At 41.1% G+C, this 22,530-nt stretch overlaps 3 protein-coding genes across 7 annotated transcripts in view; 2 read left to right on the top strand and 1 right to left on the bottom strand.

The window, feature by feature from the left end:
• ssbp3b (single stranded DNA binding protein 3b) overlaps positions 1 to 18,329 on the bottom strand; it is a 27,807-nt gene extending 9,478 nt beyond the window's left edge. For 2 of the 3 annotated variants that reach the window (XM_084920349.1, XM_084920351.1), the window contains exons 1-4: positions 7,530 to 7,642; positions 6,736 to 6,808; positions 6,534 to 6,595; positions 6,361 to 6,445 (exon numbers count right to left, since the gene is read on the bottom strand). In XM_084920349.1, coding sequence (XP_084776475.1) covers positions 6,361 to 6,445; positions 6,534 to 6,595; positions 6,736 to 6,808; positions 7,530 to 7,585 — 276 coding nt within the window. In that variant the 5' untranslated portion in view covers positions 7,586 to 7,642. Of the gene's footprint in view, positions 1 to 6,360; positions 6,446 to 6,533; positions 6,596 to 6,735; positions 6,809 to 7,529; positions 7,643 to 18,267 lie in introns of those variants that run through there. The other variant, XM_084920350.1, reaches the window with a different exon arrangement.
• Positions 8,157 to 16,853, top strand: acot11b (acyl-CoA thioesterase 11b). 2 transcript variants are annotated; one of them, XM_084920347.1, is made up of 17 exons: positions 8,219 to 8,365; positions 8,510 to 8,550; positions 9,046 to 9,244; positions 10,304 to 10,373; positions 10,819 to 10,879; positions 10,974 to 11,075; positions 11,182 to 11,317; positions 11,397 to 11,550; positions 12,256 to 12,375; positions 12,517 to 12,655; positions 12,796 to 12,851; positions 13,869 to 13,935; positions 14,039 to 14,122; positions 14,378 to 14,511; positions 15,390 to 15,521; positions 15,778 to 15,904; positions 16,055 to 16,853. In XM_084920347.1, the coding sequence occupies exons 3-17, from the start codon at positions 9,055 to 9,057 to the stop codon at positions 16,211 to 16,213; spliced, it is 1,731 nt and encodes a 576-aa protein (XP_084776473.1). In that variant the 5' UTR covers positions 8,219 to 8,365; positions 8,510 to 8,550; positions 9,046 to 9,054; the 3' UTR covers positions 16,214 to 16,853. The 2 variants fall into 2 exon arrangements, with proteins under 2 accessions (XP_084776474.1, XP_084776473.1); XM_084920348.1 differs by lacking the exon at positions 8,510 to 8,550 and having other exon boundaries at positions 8,157 to 8,365.
• Positions 17,803 to 22,530, top strand: fpgt (fucose-1-phosphate guanylyltransferase). 2 transcript variants are annotated; one of them, XM_084920346.1, is made up of 4 exons: positions 17,803 to 18,330; positions 18,578 to 18,745; positions 20,066 to 20,158; positions 20,544 to 22,530. In XM_084920346.1, exons 1-4 carry the CDS (start codon positions 18,249 to 18,251, stop codon positions 21,947 to 21,949), a joined length of 1,749 nt encoding a protein of 582 aa, XP_084776472.1. In that variant the 5' UTR covers positions 17,803 to 18,248; the 3' UTR covers positions 21,950 to 22,530. The 2 variants fall into 2 exon arrangements, with proteins under 2 accessions (XP_084776472.1, XP_084776471.1); XM_084920345.1 differs by having other exon boundaries at positions 18,330 to 18,489.

The raw sequence follows: 22,530 nt of genomic DNA, 5'->3' as shown, positions 1-22,530 counted from the left end.
GGGGTTCTTATCTCTGTTTTGCATGTGGAAACATCCATGATTCTGATCATATAGAGTAATCTAATCTATACAGAGTTGTGCACAATCCTCACAAATGCAACTCTGCTGATGCTGTTTTACATTAATCTATTTTTCATTCTAAACAGAGGTGAGCAGTTTAGAGTACTAAACAGAGGCACTTTGGCTTTAATCAAACACATTTGCATTATATACTACATTACATATATTTCATGTCATCTGCTAAATTCTCTGGGCATGCCTTTCTATCAAAGCAAAATTAGAAAAAGGACTTTCACCATCTTTAGTGGGAAGGACATGTTACAAGCAGAAAATATAACTGAATCATCGCATACATGAACACAACCCGTTTTGCAAGATTTAAACTGCCCAGGCAAGTCATCCACATGCAAATTAAACGAGGAGGATGTCAGGATCCTGCCTGACACATTTACTGACGTGGAAGAGTCACCAGGAAATAGTCAAACTTACACAGCCTCATAAACAAACCAAAAACCCTTCAAATTTAGCAGCATTGGGTTTATCCTGACCAAAGGATACTTGCAAAACACAAACCAGGTGACTAACTGTAAGAAAAATAAATAATGAGTAGCCTGTCAAAGCAAATGCAGACCCACTTCCACACAGGTGTACTGCCGAGTACAATTAAGAAATCAGGATCCAGTCATGCACTGCGGCATGTACAAAAATGCTGAGCAGGCCAGTTGCTTCTGATTTTGCATTAAGATAGCGAGAGCTATAACTCTGAAAGAGGGCTCACTATGGAAGCATATGTGACTGGAGCTTCAGTCTCCTTCTCAAGTGTCTGGTGTGTTAGTCGTTGTAGTACGGTAAGGTAAGATCTAAATTCTGGTCAATGAGAAAGACACTGAAGATTATTGTTTGATACCACATATTTGATAGCTGTGATGCCCTTGTATTAGTGCAATATGGAAGGAAACAGAGGGCTGTTTCTTCCACGGGTGACTGACGTGGATGTTATAGTTCAGCATCTGTGAATATGCCATAGTCCGCTCGGATCCAACGGGTGTAAATCTTACCAACAGCTGGTGAGCTCGAGGCTCAGTGCGCTGCCCACAACAGCATAACATTATAATCTCTGCCTGAGAACGTCAATAGCAGTGATCAGGCTGTGTCAGCAAAAACTCTTCATTGACAATTACATACACAGAGTTATTATAGCAGGCTCACAGTGCATAATCCCCACATTTCAAAGATCAATGCATATTTGACAGCTTAGTGATGTAAAAATGATAACCACTGATCTACAAAAATGCACACACACAAAAATAAGTGAGAAATGCATCACCCAACAGATGAACAAAATGATACAGGTTTGAACCCTTGACCCCAAAGTGAAGGGATCCAGTGACTCTGTTAGATTGTGAGCTTTAGTTTGTCCGCTTAGAATTAAGGGTCACTAGAAATCAATAAAAGCTTCCAATGAAAGGTTTCTGTCCTGATGTGAGGGTGGATTTCTTTCATGTGGGGTCAAATAGATGTTTTAATGAATGAAAAATAATCTGAATCATAATATTCGGTCTTCGCAGTCTTTAGATATTAAACCACTTTAACGCCTTCTTGTAGATGAATTTGGGCTGCAACACCATCATCATCATTAAAAGCCAAATGAGGGAAACAGGACAGAGTAATTCCCTCCAATTGAGTGTCCAGACTCAATTTCTGTGACGCTGTTCTAGCAGCATGTGGTGGCCCAACACCTTACTCAGATAGATGTTTTATATGAAGTCTTCCTTTAGTTTGCCACCCATCCCCACACAGTCTTTGTTATCACTATTACCATTTTTACTGTTTTATATGCTTGCTGCTTTAAGGTTTATGACAGGAAGTTAACAGCACTGTGATCAGTCAGGGACAACGCCACGGACTTGGAAGCCAGTGAAAGAAGTTGCAAGGAAAGAAAAGGAGCGACTGTTGTTTAGCATATAGAGATTCAAATCTGGCTTTTGATTAAGGCTTGAGTTGATATCCAGCTAAGGCTTTGTTAAGACAAAAGCTTTCCCTGGTTCTCCCCCAAAACAGGCTTAAAAAATACTCTAAAATGAAAAAAGGAAATTTAAAAACAAAAAACAGGCAAATGTGATGACTTATCACTAGTTTACCTGTTCATTATTTTATATTATCCCCTTATGCTCAATGATCAAGGTTAACTCCTGAGTGTCTTTCTGGTTTCTCTCTTGAGCAACCACACGATTAGCAATTAGCGTTAGAGCAGGTGTACAGCCCAACAATAATCTAATGTAACGATAAATTATTGCAGTGAAGCTGAGCAGATACCCAAAGCCTTTCTGCCTTCTCTAGAGTTATTTTTGGGCCAATTTTCATATACACATAAGAATCCTTTATGACATCCTGGCTTTTCTATCACATTCGATTTTATTTACGAAAAAAAATCAAGTAAAATATGTGACAGATTTTTTTGTTTTGTAATTGTCAAAAAAGTGTCTCACAAAATTTAGTGCAAGTTTTCTAAAGCATTTCCTGTCTTAGCGAGCAAACCTCGGAGGTGACACTGCAAAACAGAAGCGAGGCCCTATCTAAATGATGCTTTGACATGTTGATGTGCAATTATGTCCACATGGGAAAGTGAACTTTTTTTTAAACTGAATTTTTTAACTGTGGTCACAATACTGAAAAAAATGATTTTTTTTTTTTAAATCATTGATGCTGTAATACTGCTTGGAGGACTTCCACAGGACACAAAAAATTCTACCCTTCACCAAAAGTAGCAGACGTTAATCTTCAGACAAAGCCTCACAAAATTTATCAGACGCATTACTGATTTTCAAAACTGTAACAACTGAGAACAATCACCAGCAAAGGCACAAAACAGGAAGTGAGGGGCCTCAGCAACCATCACGTATATTAAATCCAAATCTAATGTCTGATTGTCTGAGCTGACTTTTAGTTTTGTTTGTTTGGTTTTATTTGCACCCTACTGAAGGAACTGTGGGTAAAACTGTTATTCGTAGTTTTAACTTTGTTTTCATTGTAACTTCCTGAAATGCAAAGTAATGTCATAAAGATTCATCGTTTTTTATTAATTTACTTACATCTAAAATGTGTATGTGTGCTCCAGTAAAGTTGCTCATTGGTTCTAAGTTCAAATAGCATAAACAGCTCTTAATATTACAAGCTGTAATTTTACATTTGTTAAAGAAAACAACGATATAAGGATTTAGCTTTGCTTTATGATTTCTAGCCATTTAGCACATTAGCCAAAACAGCCCCACAGTTAACCTAACAATTAAAATGTAACCATTAATTTCTTTTCCTTGATTTTCTTTGTCCTACCGTGTGTGTTTGTGTGTAAGAGAGGATTGTATTTTTTTTGTTACATTAAAAAACTGAAAGCAGCTGTTACTGTGTTTATCACAGAAAAAGGCTAAGCTACATTTATGGCTTGTTAAGTGGTTTGTGTTCATACAATCCCTCTGTCTGGCCCCTCCAAAGCGAAACTGGCGTTTGTTTTGATCCTCTACCCTTAAGTAGCCCATTCCTGGAATGAGGCCTGCAAAGAAATAATGAAGTAAAACAAAGCTGTATTTAAGGTATTGACCGCAAAGTCATAAAAAGACGTCAACAATCTACATCCCTGTAGAAGAACAGACACTGTTTGCCAGACTGAAAAGCTACGTGCGTGGTGAGTTCCCAGGCATGTTATGTTAGATCTTTATCATGTAGCTCTAAAGCCACAGCTGTGCTTGTTGGACTGTTCCAAGGAGTCCAGTGCTGCTTTTGGTCTAAATAAGCTACGTCTCCCCAACGACTCTCTGGTACCGGAAAAGGGCAGATGTCTCAGTCCTGCCCTGGGCTACGAGGCTCTTGTCTGGGCCCTTTCTTACAACTTCCCAGGGGATTTTTCCTTTAAGACAGACAGACGACCACCCCCCACCCATCATGATTCAGCACGTGTGAATGTGTGTACTTTAAAGCAAACAAGTAATTCCAGCCAAGCAAATTCTCTTTGAATGCTTGAATCACTGAAGGAGGTTACAAAAGGCCAGAGTGGCGGCGGATGTGCTTGTGCTCCCTTTACAAAAACAAAGACGAGGGAGGGGGGTGGGACAAGGGAAGAGAAACAAGTAAAGAGGAGGGTGAGGGTAACAAGAGCTTGACTGGGGTAATTTTTAATTACATAAAATATAATGAATCAAAAAAAATAAAGAAAAGAAATGAAGCTTTTTAAAGTGGATAAGAGAGAAATGATGTAGGCGTTTGAGCCGCAGCACAGACCACCCAACTGCCGGCTCATGAGCTAGCATGCTCCTAACAGCCTCACTTCTTCCACTGGAACCGATTCTCAAAAGAAACCAGCCCCTATGTTTAGCTTGTAAATGTTTAACCATCAATCAACATCATAAAACCCACTCTGGATCCTGACTGGATGCTCTCTTTCCCTCGCAGGTCCCCTCCACTTTACATCTCCCTCCAGTCTTCCTCCCCAGCCCCCTCCTCTTTTATTCCCTCAGCTCCTCTGCGGTGGTGGATGCTGGGCATATGCCACACTGCCACTCCCCTTTTTCTTTTTCCAATATGCCCCTCAGCTCCATGACAGCCATCAATCAGCCGCTGACGCCATGGCGACAGGGCCCCTGGGGAGCGTTCGTCAGGCCCAGCATGAATACGCCGGAGCTTTACGAGGGCTGCCGGCTAACAGAACAGCACTCACCTCCCCCACACCTAGACAAAGGCTTGGGTCCAAGGACTAGTACTGTCCACACACACACACACACACACACTTCATTGACCTCCTCAATAAACACAAAGAGAACCAACATCAAACTGAAGGGTAACCACAAGATGTCAGGGAGAACCAACCGTGCAGAAACTCTCAAAGCTCCACGCCACAGCAGCACACTCCCCAGACTGACATTTCACTGTTCCTTCATTTGCTTAATGTTTTCCATGCAAAGGAAATGGCTTCAGTCAAACCAAAAGATACAACTTAACATCTTATTTTGTGTTTTTACTTCCTTTAAAAATTATGTTCCCATTTTCCCAGAGATTAATTCTCTAATTCATGCATGGAAATACAATTTTCCCAAAACAGACTCTCCGATCTTTGACACATTCACAGAAAAGGACAAGCATATTCTACACAAGCAAGCAACCAGAAGCAATCAATTACCATTAAGTAGGCTAGTTGAATTAAGGCTGACTGTCAAACAAAAACGCAGTCTTTCCTTTGTATGAGCTGCAATAATAAGGAATGTGGTTACTGAAAGGGCAGAGCCACGCTGTAGCCTCTCTCTTGGCTCCCAGGTCACCTGCCAGATCAGGAGGCCGGTTACCCTGACAACCCTATCTGCCAAGAACAGGACCAACATCTCAGTTTTAACCCCTTCCTGTCTGGTACGCCACTAACCCGCCTACAAACTGCACTGTGCATCAATCATCCTAAGAGGGCTCCTTAACCTCTAATGTCTTCCCTATGCTGATACAGCACAACCTGAAAAGTCTTTCTATTTTATTTACATCAGCAGCACCATTTTAATCTTTGAAGGCAGAAAGAGACATTAGGAAGGGAACGGCAGAGGCCATAGACATTCAGTTCAGTTTCTTTTGATCTATGCAAGGTTCTTTTTAATGTTCTTTTTTTGAATGCTGACTCAAAGCAGGAAATGAAATGACAACAGCACCTCAACACTGCATAATTATCAAGATGCAAAGCACCCATACCATGCAAATATAGAACTGCTATCGTAAGAGAAGCAATGCGCTACCAAACCATACACATGTACCGAGTGACACCTCATAAATTCAGGATGTAAGGCTGCTCCAGCAGTTCTTCTGTTTCAAATCCATTAGGATTATGTCACTGCAGGTAATATGTTTCAACATGTATTGGCGCTACCACACATTCAGGCAGCTGGAGGTCTTTAACAGAAATAGAGCTGTGTGCATGAAACTCTCAGATGCTGTGCAGAACACACCGGAGATTCTTCGTCTTCACAACTGAGGCAGCAGGGAGCTTGGGCTAAGGGGAGAGCACTTGACAGGTCTGACTCAGGACATGCTGACATCAGCATCATTTTCCCAGAAGCCCATAAAGCTCATAGTTGGGCGCAGCATTCAACCCACCAACAGATCATGATAGCTGATCATAAATCAGCAGCAGACACAAAGTGTTTAAAATTGCATTAGATGGTTAAATACAGCTACAAGGTGCTACAGGGAATACATTATGACATAATGAAAAAAGTTGTATATAAAGACAAAGTCTTTACATCACTTCTCAGCCTCAAGCACAAACTTATTGTCTTCTCCTGGTGAACAAAAGGCAATATTTGCAACAGTTTCCTTGTAAGCAGTACTCACATAATCATGGAAAGCTTTTGCTTCGCTGGAGTGGTCACATGTCTCTCTCCTCTCTGGTGCAGCACAATACAAGTCCCAGAAAACACTGTGGACAAGAGAGCTCATGAAGCCAAAAAACCCCCAACTCACACACAAGTGGACATTTTATTACATTACAAAGAGATGACACTTACCACCACCATGAATGTAGGAATCCAGGGGGTTCACCAAGTGTTATGTTTTTCTCCCATCGGATCTAGGACAGCAGAATTTCAATAATTATCTATGGGTGTCAGTTACACTTTAACAATACTGTCCTCAAAGAATAAAAATAAATGTTTAAAAATATAAAGGACGTGTTAATACGGTTAAACTTTTACCCTAAATACCACATACCTCTGATAAAAAGGTCTGTGCAGACTTCTGTGCCCCTATGTGTAACAAATACTCATACACGTAAAGAGCCAACCTGCGGGGGAGAAAAAAATAATAACAAATTGAGGTTTAATTTAACAAACTTGACCAAGTAGCAAAGCAAAATCACCAAACATCAGGTTGAATCTTCCTGTACGCGAACAATGAGTGATTAGAGTCGGGTAAGGCCCTCTGAACAATGGCTGCCAAATACCAGATGCCAAAAAATTAAATTGGGACTCGTAAGCAAAGCCAAGGCTGGTGAAGACTCAACAATCAGGAGGTTAAAAGAAAGTGTGGAGGCAACGGCGTAATTTAACGTCGTGATGCGAAACATTTAAAGAAAACAACAGCAGCCTGTTGTGTATTAGCTAGGTACAGTATCTTGGTGGCAGTGACGGGGCTGAGGGAAATTAAAACGGAGCCTATCCAGAGAGCGCAACAGAGAAAACAATGTACTGTAGCACGGCGATGTTATTGTTTTACTCTCTCCGCACCGTCGTCCGAATAACCGCAAAAATCTCAAACAACTGCCGATAAAAACACAAGTAAACTACAACCGGAATCGGCTGGAAATGTGTACAAAATCAGCAATAATCTACATGGAGCAGAACACAGCTTAAAGGAGGAATGGCGAGCAGACAAGGCGGTTCATTCAATTGCATTCTCGGTAAGAGGAAATCGCCTCTTGCTAGCCTGTCCAGCAAACAACAGAGAGCAAGAGGGAGCAACTTACGAGGTAAAAAATACACAATAATAAACGCTTCTCGGCTTACTTTTCTCGTGCTTGGCTGTCCGACGGCACCGGGGTCCCTTTGCCTTTGGGAAACATTGTTTTGTTTGGAGGACGCCCGCCTTCTTTCTTTTTTTTGCTATTTCATCTGTCAGATCATCGCGGCCGCGACCCTCTCGCACTCCAACCGCACTCCTCCTCAACCCGACGACTCAACCGAGCCTGCTCCGGAGGAGGGGGAGAAAGAGGCGGAGCCACGTCTGACTGACGCTCCCATAGGCCAATAGAAACATAACAATCGCCTTAAGGTCTGCCTTTTCGTGCTTACCGTTTACTGGTTTTAACGTCGGTTCTGCGATAACAAAAGTGCGCGATTTAGCGCACAAATCCACAGTGAGGGCCTCGTTTCGCGACTTTGTTACGCTTACAGTGTAAATAAAGCATTCTGGGCATGAAAGGAAATGTATATTTTACCTTTCTAAAAATGTTTACACGTATTTTTAATCAGCCCACTAAAGGTTACCAGAACTCTTTAAAGCTTTATATTTATATGAATTCAGTCAAGTTAAAATAATAATGAAATCTTGACACAATCTCCCAACTTAAAGACATTCACTCTAATTCCACCTTAAACACTAGACCCACTACGGGGGACGGTCTTTCTCCCTCTTTCTCCCTCCAGTGGCGAAACCTTTCACTAAACCTGTGTTGTGTGTGTTTATTCAGTTGCCGTGTTATTCAGGAATGGGTGAAATGAGAAGAGCCACCGCTTTGGGGTCGCTTTGTGCACTTTTTCTGTTGACTTTGTGTTTTGCACAAGACACTCTTTGGCACTAAACGGACTTTCTGTCGACGTCAGCTTCAGCAGGAAGTTTTCAAGTGAGTAAGCAATTTCAGTCGTTTGTTTACAACGCCATTAGCGTGATAGCTGTCACAGGATAACATATTTAAATGCTGAAATGTTAAATTAAGTGAGACGCTCATTTCAGATGTTGTGTTACTTCTCTACCAATGTGTTTATAGGTCACTACACCCCGGCCATTGACAACTTAAAAGAGAGACAGGTGACTAAATGTTCACCCCACTGGAGCAGTAGCTGTGGGCAAACACTTCTATCCCACCAAATACTTTCCGTGAATGCCCCCTTTAGTGTAGTGGCATGCCCAGAAATAGTTTGCGTGATAGCGACTTTAAAAAAAAGACGAGTATCAAGCTGCAATTAGGCTACATGTAAATTAGCATAGTTTTAGAACACTTCCTAAAATGCCGCAGAGTTTTAATTTCATAAATATGCATTTCTGCTCATGATCCCTGAGTAAGGGGTGAAAAAATGTTGAGCAACACAGAGGACAAACCTAGCTGCAGATTATGTAAAGCTTACAGTCTTATGCTGCAGTGCTGGACGAAATCAACCTGCAGTTTTCAGGTTTGGTTCTGGGCTTGTTGACTTCACAAATGTTTATAGAATATCGCATTTGTTCTGACTTGAATCATATCCATCACGTCTGACACCAAATGTTCTGCTGTAACTTCTTTTTCTGTATTTCCTTTCTGTGGAGTTGTGAGATATGACTTCAGAAAATAAAGATTCAGACACCATGCCGGACCCCCTGCTCATCCAGGAGAGTGGGGAAGTGTACAGAAACCCCACTGAAGTGCAGATGAGTCAGATCGTGCTGCCCTGTCATGCCAATCACTGTGGGGAGCTGAGTGTTGGACAGCTGCTCAAGTGGATGGACTCCACAGCCTGTTTATCTGGTAGGAAAGGATCAGAAAAACTCTCACATGTACAGTTTAATCGGAGATTCTCTTCTCCGATGCGCCTCATTCCAAATGCAGATTAAAGCTGCAAATAAAGGCTAAATGATTGCATTAAAATTCTTATGAGCTTTCTGTCACTCTGCTTCTGGCAAGTCGCTCATTAACTCAAACATTTGAATGCAACTGCTACCTTGAATACAGACCATGGTAGCACCATTAACCATCCACCATCATTTCAACTGAAGTATTGTAGGTGGAAGTAATGGGCATGAGTTAGAGTCTGATCATTGAATTTTTTAAACGTGTTTGATGCTGTTTGTTTTGTAATCGCTGTCACACCCACTATAGTCTTCAGTCATGTTACGTGAATGCTCATATCACAGTGCTGATTTCCTGCACTTTATGGAGCAGGAATATTTGCAAAAATACTCACAGGTTTCAGTGTATCACGAAAAATTGAAACTCGGGGACTCATAAATTCTGCTCTTACACAGAAGTCTGAGGGCCACTGCTGCAAAACGCTCTGTCACCCTTAGTGCTGCAGGCCCTTATCACGTGACCTCAGGGATCTGCTGGTGATGTATGGGTGTAAAAGCTCTGCTTGTCCGTGCAGAGCTTTAACAGTCAAAACCAGATTGTTAAAGTGGACTCTGAAATTAGAAATGGTGTGACATGTTAGTACTTAGAAGACTTTGACGCTTTGCAGCAGCTTTCTGAACAGCCTGCAAATATTCCAAGGAAGTTTTGTTAAAAAAATTGACAAATTAATTACAATAATCCAGACGTGATGAGATAAAAGCCCGAATAACAATCTCCAGTCGTGCCAAATGTTTGATCTGGCAAAGTGTTTACGCCGGATGCCGTATGACGCAACCCCAAAGGGATCTGCACCTCTTTCCAGGATTGAACTAGGGAGCTTTTATTTGTTAGGAAAATGTGTAAACCACTACACTGTGGAGCCACTCAATAAGCCACTCTCCCTATAAAATTTAGTATTTTGCACATATGCTTTCTGCTGCACTGCTTAAGTTTTTTGTGTAATCTCTGATCTTCCAGCTGAGAGACATGCAGGTTGTTCCTGTATCACTGCATCGGTGGATGACATTCATTTTGAACACACCATAGGGTAAGGTATTAATCTTAGTACTGACTGCCAAGGTTTAATTCAAACTGAGTAATGACTGCAGAGACAACATGTTGCATGCAGTGCCAGGAGAGGAGAGAAAAAAGGGTCATTTTGGGATGAAGTGTCAACTTGAACTCAACTTTTAGTAAAGTTTGAAGGACAAATGCTACTAAACAAGAAAGACAGTTTTATGGTTACAAATCATTAGTTATGATATTCTCCATAAATCTTTAATTTAATTTTTTTAATCGTTAAAAAAATAAGAGGTGACTCATGAAAATATAGTAAACATTTCTTTCCAATTGCAGATAGCGAGTGATGGCCAAACATGCCTTGCTGTTGACTGAAAATTATGTCTCATAGCATAAAGGTTTCAGAGTATGTGCAGTACAAATACTTCTCCTTGTTGATAGTAAAGAATGGCGTCTGTGTCTGTCTCCTCCAGGGTAGGAAAGGTTGTTAATATCATCGCAAAGGTCAACAGAGCCTTTACGTCCAGTATGGAGGTTAGCGGGTAGCACTCTGTGCTTTTGGGATATTTAAACTTTTTATTATTTTAGGGAAGGAATATAATGACTTCAGTGATTCGTTTCATCTCAGGTGGGCATTTTAGTGACTTGCGAGGACCTTTACACTGACAGGCAGTGGAAGGTTTGCCACGCCTTTGCCACCTTTGTTGCCAGAAGGACAGAAGCTGGGAAGGTAAAGAGCGCGGATTAAAATATGGGCAGAGGGGGATTTTAATAAATCTGATTTAACATCTCTGGCTTTTTTCTTTTTAAATTGGTTTTTTGTTATGTCCTCACAGGTACAGCTGAAGCAGGTGATTCCTCACACACAAATGGAGCAGATGGAGTACAGCCTGGCAGCAGAGCGGAGGAGGATGAGGCTCATCCACGCTGAGATTATCACAGACCTACTGAGCAGCAGCACAGCTCAGCTGGGTACAGACACAAGTCTTTATAGCACACGGCACTTAAAAAACAGATTCATTAAACGTCCTTGTTTTTGTGCACTCATCAGGAGAATGCCAGGAGTATCAGGACGCTGTGCCAGCTGAGCGGACACGTGTTGAGAGTGTAGAGCTGGTGCTTCCGCCCCATGCCAACCACCAAGTCAGCACTTTTGGGGGCCAGATTATGGCCTGGATGGAAAATGTGGCTACAATTGCAGCAAGGTATGCACAGAGCTTTTCTATTTGTATACATGTAATTTTTTTCAAACAACAAAAACATTTGCTAGATTACTAAGAGTTGGATAAGAGCTACGCTCATTGGCCACTTTATTGAGTACACCTACTGTAAGAATGATCCAAAAACAATAAGATATCACGTGAGCTTTACTTCCCTGGATGAAAATCCACGGTTGATGAAAGTGTCCTTTAAACGACTTACTCTGAGTGTTGATGCTGTGTGCCCATCTTCTGATTACTGCTTTCAGCAGGATAACGTGGCACTGAGCATTACAGTGAGTTCACTGGACTCACGTGGGATCCACAGTAACCAGATCTCAATCCAACAGAGCACCTTTGGGATGTGGTGAAAGGGTAGATTTGCATCATGAATGTTCAGATGCTATCATGTCAATATCGACCAAAATCTACAAAGTTTGAAGGCAGCTCTCAGGGCAAAAGGCAATCCAACCTGGTACAATGAAGGTGTACCTAACAAAGTGGCCAGTGAGTGTGTATTATTGTCATGTGTGTTTGGTGGAAGCTAGCGGCACTGCCACACGTATCGATATTCTCATCTAATTGCTGGAAAAAAGAAGATTGAGTTTCCAAAAGATAAACTGTTCTTTGTTTGACAAAAGTTTATTTGTAATGAGGCCAAACAAATCCAATCAAAACACTGTTTTTCTTTTTCCTTATATTTCGATGCAGTCGTCTGTGTAACGCTCATCCAACCCTGAGGTCCATAGACATGTTCCATTTTCGTGGCCCGTCTCACATCGGCGACCGACTGGTACTGAAAGCTATCGTTAACAATGCCTTCAAGCACAGGTGAAGCGACACATTATGACAAATATTTCAGAAAATAAAACAATTCATTAAATATTTAACCTTCTAATTTGGGATTATAACACTTGGAGTGCTGTTTGCTGGATGCATGTTTTCTTTAACCCACATTCCTGCGCACACTAGCATGGAGGTGGGAGTTTGTGCTGAGGCCTACCAGGGTGGAGAACCTCTGCGCCACATAAATAGTGCCTTTATGACCTTTGAGGTGCTGGACAGTGACAGGAAACCATGCACGCTGCCACGGATACGACCTGAGCCTGTGGTAAGTTATCCGAGTGACTTATTTCTATATTTTTAGAGGCCCTTAGATGAAGGGTGAACTGAAAATAAACATTTTTTTAACATAGTGTACACAGTATACATATTAAGAATTTCAGTCTTAGATCATCTCTTGTTTTACAGGATGGAAAAAGACGCTTTCAAGAAGCTATTGCCAGAAAGAAGATTCGCCTTGATAGGTAAATATCTTCTATCAGGAGGAGCTATTTTTGTGTCATCTTATTTTCTGTCATATTTACGTTGGTAAAGTTATGGTTCCTCACATTTTGAAAAAGGCCGAAATTTCAAATAATGAGGCCGGTGTACATGCAGATAATTTCGATGAGCCAAAATCGCAGGCTTGGGGGTACTTTAAAGACTCACATATTTTCAGTTTTTGTCAGCAAAGGAAGGCAGGTTTACTCTGAGCTCCGTTTGATGTCTCTGAGAGTAGATATCTCCAGTATCATCATTCCAGTCCACAGCTCTGCACATTGGATCGAAACCTTCAGTTTTTGAGGGCCAACGAATCAGATGCATGTTGGCTTAGCAGGAAGTGAGCTAAAATGGCTTGTTTTCAACTGAGGTGGCTGCACAAAGGTCCAGCACAGAATAAGTACGAATTATTTTTGTACAATGCAAAGCTACCCTTCTACAGTAGAGTAGAACAGCTCCCTTTTAAAACAATTAGGGTTGTTTTCTGTTTATGTGTCAGAGTAACGATTGTTGTTTATCGCTGTTTTGTTGACAGCGTACAGGTTAGGCTATTTAATGCTTTGCAATAAATAAATAACCAATATTTCTAAAAGAGTCACAATAAATCTATTCCCTTAGTAAATTAGTTAAATTACATTTTGAACCTTTTAAATCGTGTTTGTATGCAAACATGTTGTTAATCATGATGCATTATAAAGCAGTGGAACTGAAACAGTCTCATCACTGGATTTACTTTTTGGTCATATGACCGAATCCATTGTTTACAAGAGTTTGCAGGCGCTAATGACTTGGCAGACCAATGCATCATGGCTGAGCAGACTTTACTGCAGACTCGAGCACGCATAATGAGTTCATTGTTCAACTCTAAACAGTGCAATCTTTATTCCTCTGTTTGATAACATGATGTGTTGGGTCATTGCTTGAATAAAAGTGCTTGTGTTTTTGGTCTTTCTGTAGTGCCCTGAGCTACAGTACATCATTGCTGTACTTCATGTTTACAGGAAATATATCATCTCCTGCAAGCAAACTGAAGTGCCCTTGTCTGTTCCCTGGGATCCAAGTAACCAGGTGTTTGTTTGTTTTTTTTTTAATTTTTATCTAATTTTATTTTTGTAGCATTATCGGAGCTCGATAATGCTACTGTATACAAAGTAACGCTTTATATTTTCAGATGTACCTGAGCTACAACAATGTCTCAGCGCTGAAATTAATGGACAACAGGAACAACTGGGTGTTGGCTTCGGAGAAAAATAAGGTCACAAATGTTTGCATATCTGTTCAGGGTATAGCTCATTGGATTTTCCAGCATTTTGCACAGTTATAGTGAGGTGCTCAAAATATGGGTCATAGTGTTTTATGTAGATTCTTTAATATTGCAGAATAGGTCAAGAAAACTATGTTAGCATAAGTCATTCCAGGAGCATGTATAATCACCAGTTAGGTACCAGAAATTAATGCTATTTACAGACACTGAACCTGCCTCCTCTTTGTGGATGTCTTTAATTCATAGGTCAGATTGTACACACTGGAGGAAAACCAAATGCTGTGTTTCAAGGTGGAGATGAACGTCAGAGTCTCGGCAGAGCAGACGTTCCATCTACTGTCAGACCTGAGGAGGAGAATGGAGTGGGACCGGCATTATGAGTCAGTACTATTTAGCAGCATCATCTGAGTTCAGATCCTTTTACTGAGGAGAAAAGTTACTGTCAGTATAACTATAGAGTGTTAGATACCACAATGAGGTACTGATAGCTTATGCTCAGAACAATAAATGTTCTGAGAAATAACCCCCCCTCCCCCCATAACTCATAATGGTATAGTCCACTGACAATTCCCCAAGTAATTTATTTCACAAAAATGAACTGAAGCCAAAGGATGTGTGAAACATTTTTCTTTACTTCTACCACTTGACAGAAAAACACATTTTGTGTGATTGTACCACTCAAGGCTGATATGGTTTTTGGGACAGCCACATCTTGTAATGAATGTTTCTGGAGGCAGGAGGTCTGTGCAAAGTGGAAATTATTATAAATCACCAAATTTAACTAGTTTCCAGCAGGTTTGGTTTGATATTTATTATTTATTTTTCTGATTTCACATCCTCCGCTGACAGGTACTCGGTTGCCACCTCTGCCACGCTATTTAAATAAATCTTGGAAATCCCCCTGACCAGGAGGATGTTAGATACAGTATTATTCCCATATATTTCCAGCACATAGGCAGTGTGGCTGCATGGAAGATAATCTTAGTTTATGGGACAGACTGTTTAATGCATTGCTAATGCATCCTTTAAACAAATACAGTAAACAACGTGGCTGACAGACTGTTACATTTACATGTAATCTCTCAATGTTGGGGCAAAAACACATGCAGCTCTTTATTGCAGTAGAATGAAAACTAACCCACTTATATTCACTGGATATTCAAAATAAACTCAGTGACATAACCGGATTGGTTAATGTGACATAATGCTCAATAATCTAAAAGCTCTAAACATCCACATCACTGGGTTTCAACTGCAGGGAGTGTGAGGTGATCAACCAGGCAGATGAGGAGGACACCATCTATCGCGTAGCTACACCCTCTGTCACTAAAGGGGGAAAGGGGAAGGACTTCATCTTGCTGGCATCTAGACGGAAGCCCTGTGATTCCAGGTGTGTTGATATGACCTTGCTTGCATCACGTGATAATTTCGCACAAAACTCTGTGTGGGTTAAAATGTCTTGATGCTCAATCATCCAGGAGAGGAAATCCCAAAAAGCTGATTGAACAGAACCAACTTTTTGGGAAAACACTATGTGCTTCTTGAGTTTCTATTCCACTTATTAACCAGTTGTGGTATTACACTCCCTGCTTCATGTTTGCATTTTCATAAGTTCTCATGACGCTCTCTGCCTTTGTCCATCTCAGAGATCCGTATCTGATCGCTCTACGTTCAGTCACTTTGCCCACTCACCCGCCCACGGAAGAGTACACGAGGGGAGAGGTGCTCTGTGCTGGCTTCACAATCTGGGAAGAGTCCAGTTCTGTTACCAAGGTTAGCCAAATGAAAGGGGCACAAACACAACCTGTAGTTGCTGCGCTGCATTTTTATGCTGTAGCTTTAAACAAGTCACCGCTCCAAAACTAAAGCAAAAAAATGGAAAGGGTTAATTATCAGTCACACGCTGTGATTGCTGTGTTTCAGATCACCTACTACAACCAGGCCACACCAGGTGTCCTCCCCTACATTTCCACAGACATTGCGGGCCTCTCCTCAAGCTTTTACAGCGCCTTTTCGGCCTGCAGCCAATTCCTGCTGGCCAACAAGGATAGCTTGGCTGCTCTGCCGCCCTCTGTGCTGTGACACCAGTATTACCACAGTCTACTGAGACAACAAGAAGCATCAGGAGGAAAGAACAGGATCAGCCCTCTTTGTTCATCCCATTTCTTGTAAAGGTGCTCACAAAAGCCAGTAAAGTCCAACGTTAACTTTGAAACGCTGAGATTATAAAAGGCATTGGATTTGTAGAAGCTTCTACTTGTTTGCAGCAGTAATAATGGTGCAGTAACGGTACACTATACTTTCAATGTTGGATTTGAATCCTCTTAGAGCCTAAACCTTCTGTGCAATATTAATTTTTAGATTAATGGATCCGTTTTTGGTACGTAGTTTTAAATATTTAACAGAATCTCATTGTTTATCTTTAGACAGCCATGTTTTTTTGGCACTGCCAGTTGTTACGAAAAAAAGAAAAATTGAAATGTTCAGTTTTCTTTGTGTATTTTGTATCACCTCGAATAAAGTCTGAACTGTTGATTAAACCTTCGAATGATGCAGCTAATATGTACATTTCATGTGTAATGATGCTGTATATTTTTTCTAGTCCACAATGTATAGATTTGCACAAATGTAATTGAACTGATTGTATCATATGTGGACGCTTGATGGTCAAGAATCTTAAATCATGATTGAATTGAAACAATAAAGTTAAAATGTGATTGTGCTTATTTGAACTATTTTATTGTTGCTCACTTCCCACTGGATTCTTGACCATTCTTAAATGAACAGAAAGAAAATCAGAGGAAACAATAACTCACAGTATTCCACTGTAAGCCTCTAGTGTTGTAACAGCTGCACGAGGCCAGCAAAGTAGAATAAAAAGGCGTCTGTGAACAATCTGATCTGGCAGGAGTCGGTTATGCTGGTTTCCAGGTATTTTTGCTTGAGGCACAATCATTCTGTTATGCTCATGCTAAATAAAGGAGTGAACACAAGGATAAAAAAAAGACAATCTGCATATAAAACGGTGTAGTCTGAACTGTAGAATTTCAGGAAATTTGAACTGTAGCAGACTCAAACAAGACTGTGAATTTCAGTAAAACAAATGATGTAAAGATTCCTGGATTATTATCTTATTACAGCTCAAAACTATCTGCTCTGCAGGGCACTGAAACTTGACATTTGATGTTCTTGGTTCAGATTGGGGAGATACCAGCATTGTTGCTGTGTAACAGTAGAAATGCAGCATAGCTCTAACCTGTATCCGGAGCCTTTATGTCTCCATCAGCTCCTCACACATCACTTGGAGCAAGCATGCATCCTCTGGATGAATCTCTTCTCCTACAGACTGGCGTAACAACACATGTTGGATCTCATGTCAGCGTTTCTGGATGAAGGATGTGATGTTTCCTGAGTGCACAGTATTCAACCAAAGCATCTCCTCAGATCACTGAGGAGTTGCTGTTACGATTATAAATACAGATATATCCATAGTATATGTTCCTTTTTATTATAATTATTTTTGCTATTAATTAATCTATAATTTTGTAGAGTAATATGTAGCAGTAATCTTTGTTTATCTTTTAAGAGACCATGATAATCGGTCCTTTAGTTTTCCTTTAGCCTAATGTCAAGACCCTTTTTGGCAACCAGTCTAAATTTACACTTATGTTATCTTGGAGATACAGGACTCCATTTGTTTAATGTTAAAGCAACTCAGCAGGAATGCAGCTTGTAGGGTCAGTGTTCAGGGCAGCAGGCTATCACTCAGGCCAGAAATAGGTGCTTAGTATCGATCCTGGTACTGTTGTGATTTTGAGTGAGTAGAAACAACTGAAAACAACTTAATGTAACCGGTGTGTTCCTGCGTTGAGTCTGACAGTGAAAGGTAAAATAAAGTAAATAACTCTCCCGCTCCAGCTCTTATAACCAAATATAAACAGTTGGGACGAGAATTAGCATAAACCACTACAACTGCCAAGCTAACAAGACGTATCTGTTCACGCTAGCATTAGCAGTGCCTATACACATACGCGGCACTCGAGTACCACATATTGACAGCATCTAGTAAAGACAGGCGTAATGATGACAACAATGAACTAAAACACACGCTCGTTGAATGGACTTAATGTACTTACTCAAGGACTCCGACTTCCTCCTTCCATTGGATAGCGCAACGAGCCATGTGACCACACCCGGAAGTAAGAGACTGTCATTCCGTGGTGGAATATATATTAGAAATACTTCATTCTAGTTTCTATATTTAATTTGTATCAGAAACGAAAGTATGAGCCACGACTGTACAAGGAGGCTTCAAACTGCTACAAGAAAAAAACTCAGAAAATTTAACTCTCTGCGTGGTGAGCTTAAATGTCAATGATCTGACTCAATGTGCCTTGAAGTTTAGTCAAAGTAGCTATGAATGCTCTTTTTCCTGTTTACCTGAAGGTCGAGAGGTGCAGCCTGGTGAGTTTTGGGATGTAGTGGTTGTGACTGCTGTGGACGGGAGTCAGAGAAAAGCGTATGAGCTGCAAATCAGCGAGAAAGTTGACAGAAAAGAGCTTCCTGTTGGAGTTCACTACAAAGTCTTCTCAGATCCTCCTGGACCGAAAATAGGTGAGCTAGTACTACCTTATCGTCGTCGTCGTCGTCATCATTATCATCATCATCATCATTATTATTATTATTATTATTATTATTATTATTATTATTATTATTAGTAGTAGTAGTAGTAGTAGTTAACGAAATGCATCACCTTTTTTACTGCATGGGTGAGCCTTGTAAATAGCATGTCACATATACACAAAAGTGACTGTACAGATTAAACATTTTAAAGTTTTACAACTGTTTACGTTCACTGCCGCCATCTTGGATTGTTAACTCGGGGCAGGCAGACTTTCCAGAGTCAAATTCTGACTGGGAACTCGGAAATTCCGACTTCTGGTTTATCAGGAACAGCTCTACAGTTTGAGATACATTAATGAAACTTGGCACACACTTCCCAAGATGTACAAAAAAAGTCTATGGTCCACCTTGACCCACCCAACAGGAAGACAGCCATTTTGAATTAAAGATGAAATTTTAGTGGTGATTTTATCATTTCTAAGATTTATACTTTTTCAAACTCCTCTTATGGAGTTTAATGGATAAATTTCATGTTTGCTCAGTCTAAACGACGGACATCAGCGATTCCAAAAGCTTTGGAAGAAATTGTGAAGCTTTTCAGAACACAACATTTTTAAATGTACATCGACCAATCTGGAGTCTGGAGACACATATGTGCCAATATTGGGTCACACTTATGGGGCCTCCCAGTGGCACCTGGAAATCAGCAGTAGGTGACAATCATCATCCCATGTACCAGAAATTGTAATTGGTGGCTCAGCGCATGATGTTAGCGTGACATATAGTTAGTGGGTATTCTACATCAGCGGTCCCCAACCTTTTTTGCGCCACGGACCAGTTTATGTCCTACAATATTTTCACGGTACGGCCTTTAAGGTGTCGCTGATAAATGCAACAAAATAAAACCAGCACCAGTACAAAAAAAAGATTTATTCATAACACACAAAATAATGATAAAAACCCTGAAAACCATAAATTTCGCACCCGAGCCTCAACTCTCGCGGCCCGGTGCCAAACGACTCACGGACCGGTACCGGTCCATGGCCCAGGGATTGGGGACCGCTGTTCTACATCACGACCTAGTGGGCATAAGTGTTCAGAAGCTAAATGACACAACACCCGATTAGCATCCACATGACCATGTGACACTGCTCAGTCACAGCAGACCAGAGCTTTAACTCAGCTTGAACGCAGCATGGCTCAAAGGCAGGATGCTTGGACGTGCGCTAGGGTACAAGGGCCCTCTTATTACTGCTTGCAGCTTTAGTTATTATTATTATTGTTGTTATTATTACTTCTTGTCTTTTCAAGGGAATGGGGGCTCCACTCTGTACGCACTGCAGCAACTAAATGACATCTATGGAAAGTCTCTGGGCAGACTGAGAGTAATCCTGATTCATGCAGGTATTTCTTATTTTTCCATCTTAAATGTGAAAAATTATCTCCTCCTCCTCCTTCTTCTTCTTTGTCTTCTTTTGGCTTCTCACTTTACATTTTCAGTAGGATTCTACTTGTTTACTCCAGTATGAGCTGCAGTAACTGTCAGCATATTTCACTTCTACACAAAATCTAAAACATAGAATGGAAATGTTACCAAGTCACATAATAAAATATCTGTTATGCATTTCCACCCATATTTATGATTATATGAGTTTGAAGTTAGGGTCTTCAAATGAAAGTGTTTGGTCTGATTGTTCCACTGTAAATTACAGTAATGCTCACGTATTTTATAAAATGCAACATACTTTATTTAATTAATTCTCACCTTTAAATCGCCTCCTTCTTCCAGGGGGGTTCAGTCAGCGTTTGCCCAGTGCCAGCGCTCTGGGAAAGATCTTCATGGCTGTGCCTTTGGGTGACCCCATCTTTCAGATGCTGGAGCTCAAACTAGCCATGTATGTGGATTTCCCATCACAAATGAAGCCTGGTGTTTTAGTGACCTGTGCAGATGACATAGAGCTCTACAGTATAGCAGAGGAGGAGAGTGTTAAGTTTGATAAACCCGGCTTTACAGCTTTAGCCCACCCCTCCCCGCTCTCAGTAGGAACCACCCACGGTGTTTTTGTGTTGGATCCACGAGAAAAATCTTCGTACTCAGAAATGGAGAATGCTTCCTGCCTGCACTTCCTGCACAAGCCAAGCATTGATAAGATGCGAGGAAGTGGAGCTGTGTGTAAGCAGCAGAGTGGATTGTTTACTGATTCTGAGTTTGTCTACACAGACAGTACCTATTATGTGGACTTTGATACTGCAAAGTCTCTTCTTAATGTGCTGACAGAGTTGGGGCCATTGAGCTGTGAGATAGATGCATATGGGGACTTTCTTCAAGCACTGGGCCCTAAGGCCACAATAGAATACACCAACAACACTGCTAATGTCACCAAAGAGGAGAGCAGTCTGGTGGAAATCCGCCAGAAGATCTTCCACCTTCTCAAAGGGACTCCCCTGAATGTCATTCTTCTCAACAACTCCAAGTTTTATCACATTGGAACCACCTCAGAATACCTCTTTCACCTCACTGAGCACACAGCTCTGAGGGACGAGCTGGGTCTCCTGTCGTCTGCCTTCAGTGTGCCCATGAATGAAAACCCTGAGGGCTCCTCTGGCTGCTGCATTATGTACAGTGTCCTCAATCCGAGTTGCTCTGTGGGTGCTGGATCAGTGGTGGAGTACTCCAGACTGGGAGCAGGAGTGTCTGTGGGTAAAGGCTCCATCATCAGCAGCTGCTGGGTCAGTCCAGGCCTGTCAGTGCCCGATGAAGCCTTCATGCACTCCCTTTGTGTGAACCACCACGGCCAAACCAGCTTTGTTACTGTCTTCTTTGGGATTAATGACAATCTCAAGCACACTGTGGGCACTCCTGCATATATGGAAGAGCTAAAGTTTTTTGGGTTCACCCTGGAAAAGTGTCTGTCCATTTGGGGGATGGAGAAGGAAGTCCTGAGGTTCTCTGGTGATGCATCCAACTGTAATTTGTGGAACGCGTGTTTGTTTCCAGTTTGCTCTGACCAGCAAAGCTCTTTCTTAACATCTCTCAACATGCTGCAGGCCATCCAGAGTGCTTCTACAAGCCCCCTACCCAAAGACACAAAGCTAATGTCGATGCAGGAGTGTTTACAATCTAAGAACCTGGAGGAGATGTTGGAGCTCAGGAAGGGACTATATAATGACATCAAGGGGAGACTGAGCAGCTAAAATGACGATGTTTATGCATATTTAGTTCATATGTAAAGTTTAATTATGTCTGTATGAGTTTAGGTGACGATTCAATGGTTAATTGTTTTGTTTTTGTTGGGTTTTTTTTAAACAATCTGCAATACAAGCTTTTTATAAACATGGGGAGGGGTCCATCCAATTTAATTTGGTAAAACTTTACTTTTTTTTCCTTCCCCCCTCTGGACAATACCAATATCACCTGAATTTTTACCCCTTGCGAGCCTACCAGGAACAATCCTTGAAGCTCTTTTCTGAACTGAACAATTTCTGTCATATTTCAGGCCTGTGTTTGCATCAGAAGTTCATGAAGGTCATCTCTACCCATGCATCTACCCCTGGGAAAAAGACAGAAATCTTCTAATGGTCGTCAAACCACATCTTTATTGATATATAACCAGGTGTCAAAACTGTTCATTAAAGGTACAGGGAGGGTTGTCTTTATGAGGAAAGGGTTAGAAGGACACGATCAGGACAGTAAAAACAAAGGTGAACTTCAGTCTTCTGTAAAACTTGAGAAAAATGAGACAAATGTGAAATAAAGGACAAAAACAAACCTGAAA

Source organism: Perissodus microlepis, chromosome 23 (genome assembly GCF_051167445.1).
Source record: "Perissodus microlepis isolate ML-2025 ecotype Zambia chromosome 23, ASM5116744v1, whole genome shotgun sequence".
Lineage (NCBI taxonomy): Eukaryota > Metazoa > Chordata > Actinopteri > Cichliformes > Cichlidae > Perissodus > Perissodus microlepis.
Note: the sequence above shows the minus strand (reverse complement) of the source record. Positions and strands in the feature narration are given on the sequence as shown.

Excerpts from the sequence above, each read along its gene's own strand:
- acot11b (XM_084920348.1), top strand. The coding sequence starts at position 9,055 with ATGACTTCAGAAAATAAAGATTCAGACACCATGCCGGACCCCCTGCTC. Across the intron at positions 10,880-10,973 it reads CCTTTACGTCCAGTATGGAG|GTGGGCATTTTAGTGACTTG; the intron begins GTTAGCGGGTAG and ends GTTTCATCTCAG. Across the intron at positions 12,376-12,516 it reads AACAATGCCTTCAAGCACAG|CATGGAGGTGGGAGTTTGTG; the intron begins GTGAAGCGACAC and ends TGCGCACACTAG.
- fpgt (XM_084920346.1), top strand. The coding sequence starts at position 18,249 with ATGGACTTAATGTACTTACTCAAGGACTCCGACTTCCTCCTTCCATTG. Across the intron at positions 18,331-18,577 it reads CCATGTGACCACACCCGGAA|GTCGAGAGGTGCAGCCTGGT; the intron begins GTAAGAGACTGT and ends GTTTACCTGAAG. Across the intron at positions 20,159-20,543 it reads AGTAATCCTGATTCATGCAG|GGGGGTTCAGTCAGCGTTTG; the intron begins GTATTTCTTATT and ends TCCTTCTTCCAG.